Raw genomic sequence first — 8,448 nt, 5'->3', positions numbered from 1 at the left:
AAATAACATGAATTTAAATTACAATATTTTGTTTTTTACATAATTATATAAATTAATATCATGTGTTAATATACTATTGTGTGTGTATTATGTGATTTCTAAGACTATTTTCATAAAAATTACATAAAAACTCGAATATACCTGCGCCTGCAAGATTTTTCAAGAATGGCGAGTGTCTAGTATCGAACAATAAATAGTAGAATTCTTAGGCGGCCATTATCTCTACATCATCATCCTCTACAGCCCGGAGCTTTAAAGCTGCGGGGAGGGGTCGACGCGGTGCGAGGTGGGTCGCGGGGCGGCGTGAAAGCCTCCACCCGCCAGTATCGTGTCGGCTCTTACGTAGCCTACCTGCATGTCGCGTTCGTACTACGTGCGTTGGATTCTGTGAAAAACTTGACTCGAAAGTGTTTTGGAATTGTGATTAACATAGATATTTCTATATATGTGACGTACATGACGTGTGTTTATATACTTTATGGAATGTTTTCTTGGTTAATGAACTAGTGTATTGTGTGTGTCACGTGTGTTTACGAATGAATGCGACGGCGTAGGCGCAACGTCGAGTCGCGCTCTTCGTGAGATATTCTTGCTCGCGCAGGTCGTAGCGGCCATGTTGCATACCTGAGACGAGTGAGGACGCAACTTTGTGGGAACGAGACGCAGATTGCTCCAGAGTTTTGCTAAAAGGGAATCGACCCTGCAATGTTTTTGTCGGTATCATGACCGTAATGGGGCGGTGGCACGTGGTGCTGGTCGCGCTGGCGCTGCTTACCGGCGCGGGCGCTGGCGCCGCCGCCGAACAGATGCAGTCCCGTGCTGTCGATACCGGTGTGGATCTGCGGGTGCCTGAGGCTCAACCTATAGGGACAATTGTTGGTAGAATACCTATCAAGCCTGGATTTACATATCGTTTTAATGAATCACCGAAAGAATTTCTTCTAGACCCTATATCAGGTGAAATAAAAACTAATTTTGTTCTTGATAGAGAAAGTGTAGATCGCTATGCGTTTGTTGTATTATCGAGCCAGCCTACATATCCTATAGAAGTGCGTATACGGATTACGGATGTCAATGACAATTATCCTGAATTTCCGGAACCTAGTATAGCGGTTGCATTTTCTGAAAGTGCGTCACCCGGAACTAAGTTGCTTTTAGATGCCGCAACTGATAAGGATTTAGATGAAAATGGAATTGCTAATGACTACAGAATAGTTGATGGAGACACAGAAGGAAAATTTCGGCTGAATGTAACAGTAAATCCAAGTGGTCATACATCATATTTGCATTTAGAAACAACGGGAAAACTTGATAGAGAAACTAATGATTTCTATGTATTAAATATATCAGCACGAGATGGAGGCAGTCCGCCTAAGTATGGCTATTTACAAGTAAACGTAACAATCTTAGACGTGAATGATAACCCACCAATATTTGACCAAAGCGATTTTTCAGTTTCGTTAAATGAAAGTGTACCACCAGGGACCACTGTGCTCAAGGTTACTGCTACGGATAGTGACCTTGGTGACAATAGTAAAATAACTTATGAAGTGACTGACACTGAGAAGCAATTCGCTGTAGATCCAGAGTCTGGCGTGATAACAACCTTAAAAAAATTGAGCTGTCCTCAGTACTGCAGTAATACTACTTGTAATATGACATGTGTTTTAACAGTTATTGCGAAAGACCACGGGGTTCCCCGTCAAGACGCTCGTTCTTATGTGACTGTAAATCTAATTGATGCAAATGATCACGATCCAGTCATAACATTTACTTATGTTCCGTCAACAGCCAACTTTGCTACTGTTGATGAAAATGCTAAAAATGGATCTCTTGTTGCTGCTATAACCGTAACTGATTTAGATGCAGGTCTTAATGGTATAACGACTGTTAGTATAAAGTCTGGCAACGAATTAAACCATTTTCGATTAGAAAATTCTAGTAGCGTGTATATCGTTCATGTTAATGGAATTTTAGATAGAGAAGAAATAAGCAAATATAACCTTACTATGGTAGCGACTGATAAAGGCATACCGCCACGGACGGCAACTGCATTCTTAGTCATACATGTTAATGACGTCAATGACCATGAACCTGTATTTGAAAAATCTGAATATTCTACAGTTTTAAGTGAACTTGCCCCTCCTGGTACTTATATAGCGGGTATAACAGCAACCGATGAAGATACTGGAGTTAATGCAGAAATTTATTACGATTTTTACGATGGTAATCAACAGCAGTGGTTTTCGATAGACCATTTAACTGGTTTAGTTACAACAAAATCTCTACTAGACCGGGAAATACAAGGGACAGTGGAATTGAATGTATCTGCAAGGGATGGTGGACCAAATCCGAAATGGGCGTATACAAGATTGAAAGTAACTATCCTAGATGAAAATGACGAAGCTCCTTCGTTCCCTCAGCAGCAAATAAATGCAACCTTAGCTGAAAATATCAGCCCAATAAAAGAAATTTTAATTTTAACAGCTTCAGATTATGACCAGGGAACCAATGGCTCTGTATCTTATTATTTACCACCTAGCACTGAAAGAAAATATCCTAATACATTCATAGTTGATCCAGTCACAGGTCAACTAAGTACGATTATAGAATTAGACAGGGAAAAAACACCAAGCTACGAAATTCAGGTTCTCGCTAAAGATCAAGGGTATCCTCCGCAATCATCAACAGCTACTATTCTTTTACGAGTGCTTGATGTGAATGACAATGACCCCATTTTCTATCCTCAAAGATACATCACAAGCATTGCCGAAGATATGTCTCCGGGATCTACTATTTTGCAAATACAAGCTTTTGATGACGATGACGGCGACAATGCCAAAATAATGTATTCTTTGGAAAGTGGTGGTGACGGATTTTTTGATGTTGAACCTTGGACAGGAAACATAATTTTATTGAAAGATTTTCGTAAAGCTCCTAAAGCTTTTTATTCTTTGATAGTATCTTGTAAAGATAAAGGTAATAGAAGAGCATTGGAGGATGCAGTAGTTGAAGTCATAAAAAAATCTCAGACTAAAAACCTGGATTTTGAAAATTATAACGGTTATAAGTTTAGAATAGTAGAAGATGATGGAACCTTAAAAGAACAAACCACACGTTTTGTTGGTAAAGTTAGCAGCACAACAACAAGTGATGAGATATCCTATTTCATAACGGAAGGGGATCAAAAGCATGTGTTTCAAATAGATAAAAAGACAGGTGTTATAAGTACTCAAGGAAACATAGACCGTGAAGAGAAAATGACATACCACCTTAAAATAATGGCAAGAAGCGGATTCTCGTATGGGTTTACTATTGTCAACATATCTATATTAGATGTTAATGATAATTATCCCGTTTTTATTGAAGGCAAGGATGAAATACATATTGCGGAAAATATGGCTGTTGGCCAAGAGGTCTATTTTGCTCGTGCCATTGACCGTGATTCTGGATCTAACAGAACAATATCTTACACTTTAAGCTACAACTCCGAAAATAGTTTCAGAATATCAGAGACAACCGGAGTAATTTATTTAAATAAAGCTTTTACCAATGAACCTGGTACCATATTGCCAATAGAAGTTACTGCAACTGATCACGGAAAACCGGTTCTTGCTACTAAATATAGTATATCAGTTATATTAGATGATGTCAATGACCACACTCCTGTGTTTGATCATACTTCATATGAAACGTCTCTTTTGGAATCGACGTTGGTTAATACAAGATTTTTTGCAATTTCTGCTTCGGATGCTGACTTAGGTCTAAACGGGCAAATATCCTATTCAATCATAGAAGGTAATACTGACGGAAAATTTGGCGTGTTTCCGGATGGTTTTCTGTATGTAAAAAGTCTACTCGATAGAGAAGAGAAGGATTACTATTCATTAACGATCGTAGCGTATGACCACGGTAATCCGCCACGTTCTTCACAAGTACCTGTTGTCATTCATGTTTTAGATGAAAATGACAACAGTCCTCAATTTACAAACACAACGTTTATATTTAAAATAAAAGAAAATGAGCCGCCCGATACATTTGTTGGAAAATTAACTGCAACTGATGAGGATATAGGTCGAAATGCAGAATTAACATTCAGTTTACCTATATCTCAAAATGACTTCAGAATAGACTCAAGAAATGGATTTATTAAAACATTGCGATCGTTTGACCGAGAGAGTTTATCACAAACAACAGGGCAAAATTATATTACTTTAACGGTGACAGTAAGTGATAATGGAAAAGTTAAACTCTCTGATTCTGTTAGAGTAACTATTTATATAACAGATGTCAATGATAATGCACCTATATTTACCCGTACTCCATATTCTGTAGAAGTGTCTGAGGGAGCAAGTGTTGGTGCTTCTATAATGAGAGTGTACTCTTCTGATGCTGATGAAGGCTTGAACGGAGATATTTATTACAAACTCATTGCAGGTGATGATATGAGAAAATTTATGCTCGATGAAGCGACTGGCCAACTTTTTATAAATAAACCTCTAGATCGAGAAAGTATTGATCGTTATCGACTTGTTGTCATGGCGCATGACTCCGGTCAGTCTGTCCGACTTTCAGCAACAACTACCATTACTGTTGACGTTTTGGATGAAAATGATAATGCACCTATATTTAGCCAAACACAATTGGCAGTAGCAGTATTAGAAACTGAACCGATAAACAAAAAAATCATCCAATTTCATGCAAATGATGCCGACTTAGGAATAAATAACGAGTTGCAATATTCAATATCATCGGGTAATAGAAAGGAGACATTCTTTATCGATAGTTATTCTGGTGAATTATTTTTACATAAGCACTTGGATTATGAAGATTTGACGGCATATGTTCTAAACATTACAGTTTCGGATAATGGAAGTCCTAGCTTATCATCAAGTATATCTTTTACTGTGAATGTAATTGATGCCAATGATAATGCTCCTATTTTCACCAACACAGCAATAGTGCGGCAAATAAGAGAAGGTATTCCTACACATACTCCCATAGTGACAGTCACAGCTGAAGACCCTGATTCTGGTTTAAATGGGAAAGTCTACTATTCTATTATACATCAGGAGCCATACGACGGCAGGCGTCACTTTGCTATTAATAATGTTACGGGTGTAATTCATACTTTGTTGCCAATAGACAGAGAAAGTATTGATACATTTAGAATAACGGTTGTGGCATATGATAGAGCGGAGCCACCATCAACACGTCTTTCTGCAGAGAAACTGGTAACGGTTATAGTTGAAGATATAAACGACAATGCTCCTGTGTTTGTATCCATGAACGCTGCCGTAGTTAACTCAGAGCGATTAGGAAGAAGTATAGGCAGGGGAATATTCATTATGAATATCCTTGCACGTGATTTGGATTCAGGTACAAATGGACTAGTTACTTATAAACTGATACACGGTGGAAATGATATGTTTGATTTGCATCGAAGTAATGGTGCTTTAACTCTACGATATCCTCCTGCCACACCAGAAGCAAGATGGAATTTGGTTATAAAAGCAACTGACGAAGCCGTACTAAGTGAGCAAAAAAGCACAGAAACATATTTAACCGTTATTATGGGTGGCACTGAACTAGAAGGTATAACCTGGTTGAACGCGGGCTCCGTCTCAGTGGCGGAAAACGAACCGGGTGGGACTGCTGTTTTGAATATGACGAACAATTATAGATCAGGGTTAGAGTATTATATAGTGAATGTGACTGGTGATGGAAAGCAAGTGGACAGATTGTTTGATATTGACTCTTCTCTGGGGATATTATCAACGGCAGTGCCTCTTGATCGCGAAGCAGGTGTAGAAAAATATGAAGTGGAAGTATGTGCAGTGTCATCAAGCTCACCGTTACAATCTACAACCACAAAGGTAAACATTTTTATGTCTAAAACACTTTAACGTTACTATAATTAATTAACATTAATTTTAATTCAGATTGAGGTCACATATAATGAACTTAACTGATATGAGTTATGTAGCCGTATATAAAATAAAGGGACATTCCAATTAACTTTGCACAGTTATCGGCTTAGACAGAAGACAAAACATCGGCCCTGTACTGTTGTTAAAATAAAATAAATTTAAAACGAAAGCTCGTTAGTGTATGTCGGCTGGTGGAGTCTAATCGGAGACTCTAAATTAACGATAAGCTGCGTCTCGCGACGATATCTCAACATTCGTTCTGAAACCTTTCGGAGATTATGTGAAACATGGGTTTTGGTTTGTAATTCAATTGAAAATTTTCGTTTTGTCTGCCACACCATTTAGGGGCCTTTCTAATAAGAGAGACATATGTCTATCAAACAAGTTATACATATTGAGGGAAAGTTGACTAGCTTTCAACTTTTACGTCTTGATAATCTATAAAATTTAAAATAAGCGTAGTCAACTGTGACTAAAATATAATGTAGCTGAATGAAATATGTGATGAAAAGTTTAATCATAAATTAATACAAATCCAAAGAACACAACATACATTTTTGTATTTTATTTAAAACGGCCAAGGAGCTTACACAAGCGTTTAGAATTAATGAGGAAAAAAGAATAATCCACTTCTTGCTGCATTTATCTCTTTACTAATACTAAGCATTTGTAAATACACAAAGTTATGGTGTATTAAGACACTAAATTATTACTATGGTAAGCGACCATCCAATATTGGAAACAAAAAAGTTGAAAGAAAATTTCGCTAAGTTATTTCAATACAATTTATATTCATATCAGCTTTTCACCCGTGGTATCACTCGCGTACTTGAACAAAAAGATAGGCAGTCCCGGGATTCACTCCCATTAGTTTAACTTCCTGTGGGATGAGTGACAAACTATCATTGTCCCAAATTTCACCCAAATAGGTACAATGGTTTAGGTGTGAAGTAGAGACCGACAGACAGAGTTAATTTGGCATTATAATTCGTAAAGAATTTAATGCTTTTTAATAAGTGTAAATATTATCTTAACAACCAAAGCATCAAAATAAATGTAACACGTGCTTATCATAACCGTCACAAAAACTTGAAGGTAATACGTATTTATTAAACGCGAATCCAGGGATTCGCATATTTGTCGGAACCATTTTAATATTTTATTTAAATTGAGCAAAGGCTGTTGACCGTTGAGTGCTAAAATGTCACTTCAAATATCCGTTATATTCTTTCAATAGCTGATTTTATTTTCTTGAATCTGATTAGCATTGCTTTTAAGGAATTTTGTTTGACACGAATTTCGCAAAGAATCATTCGTTACATATTATAAATTAGAATCGCTTTCAAATTAAGAAATGCAATGGAAATCAGAGATAGAAATTTGTGTAAAAAAATAAGAAAAAATTTAAAATTTCTCAAACAATTTCCCGCTGTAAATTAAAGCGCATAGGGAAAATCATTTTAATAATAAATTTCTATTCAGAAAGATTTAATATAACTGTATTTTTCTTCTTTCCCTTTCCATGTTAACTTTATTGAGATGCTATAAATATGTATTATTATAAATGAGTATGTTAGCTTAAAAATTTGCCTTGACTTTAACTTATATAAAATTTAATGTATTTTAAACAAAAATAACAATCATTGACGCTTAGTTACCTACCACTACTTTACATGAAAATGATGGTTATCATTTATTTATTTGACTATCAAATTCATCAAGTATGATTGTGATTGTGTGAAATAAGAACGATTGGAGGCAGCTGGAGGGAGGGGGTGGCTATCAACTGACATCGAAAGCGCATTAGGGCGCCAGGCAGCATTCCCTCGTCTGATTTATGCAACGTGCTTCCACAGGCGCGGGCATCGACACCCGCCTTAATGAACGTACAAGTTACGTTATACTGTGAAATAGCTTTCATTATTTCACGCCAATACTAATAGTCTTGTGTCTGTGTAGTACGTTTAATCCTCAGTTAACGCCGGTAATAACTGTTTTGTTCTCTTTGCATGCAATACTCACATATCTTTAAATGGATGTCTTTGTAGACTGCAGCTCGCGTTCGTGCTCTTGCTGCACCTTTTGTTCAGCATTCATTAATCTAAGAGCATCCTTATTTATGTGAGGCTGTAATTTTATAATAAAAATATCTAGATAATGCAATGGCATGGTGAAATAACTAATTACAAAATAAGGCTATGCCTGTGAGCTATAAAATTTAATAGGACAGTGTGGTTATAAAAATATTTTTATATCGATTGCAAATTGAACGGTTGTAGTTGTAAAAATTGCTGATCTACCGCCGGACGCTTTTAATTTATCAGCGTCTTGTTTTTATCATCAAATTTATTAGTCCAAAGGGACGTGCTCTTTCAAAGAAAACTTTAAATGTTAAATCAGCATTCGTTTTAACCTGTTGCGTCGTCTAATGCATTCTGAGGCGTAATTGATAAGGTGGCGAGTCCCCTAAAAGCTTTATCGTTGAAAAAATTCCATTTAGGTACGATATTCACTTATG

General features: G+C 36.7%; 1 protein-coding gene across 1 annotated transcript; it reads left to right on the top strand.

The window, feature by feature from the left end:
* Positions 1-328: 328 nt before the first annotated feature.
* On the top strand, positions 329-5,906 carry LOC119834328 (cadherin-related tumor suppressor-like). The gene has a single exon (XM_038358669.1). The coding sequence runs from the start codon at positions 723-725 to the stop codon at positions 5,904-5,906; it is 5,184 nt and encodes a 1,727-aa protein (XP_038214597.1). The 5' UTR covers positions 329-722.
* Positions 5,907-8,448: the final 2,542 nt, after the last annotated feature.

The sequence above is a fragment of the Zerene cesonia genome, chromosome 19 (genome assembly GCF_012273895.1).
Source record: "Zerene cesonia ecotype Mississippi chromosome 19, Zerene_cesonia_1.1, whole genome shotgun sequence".
Lineage (NCBI taxonomy): Eukaryota > Metazoa > Arthropoda > Insecta > Lepidoptera > Pieridae > Zerene > Zerene cesonia.
The sequence above is the reverse complement of the archived record's forward strand: the minus strand, read 5'-3'. Positions and strand labels throughout refer to the sequence as shown.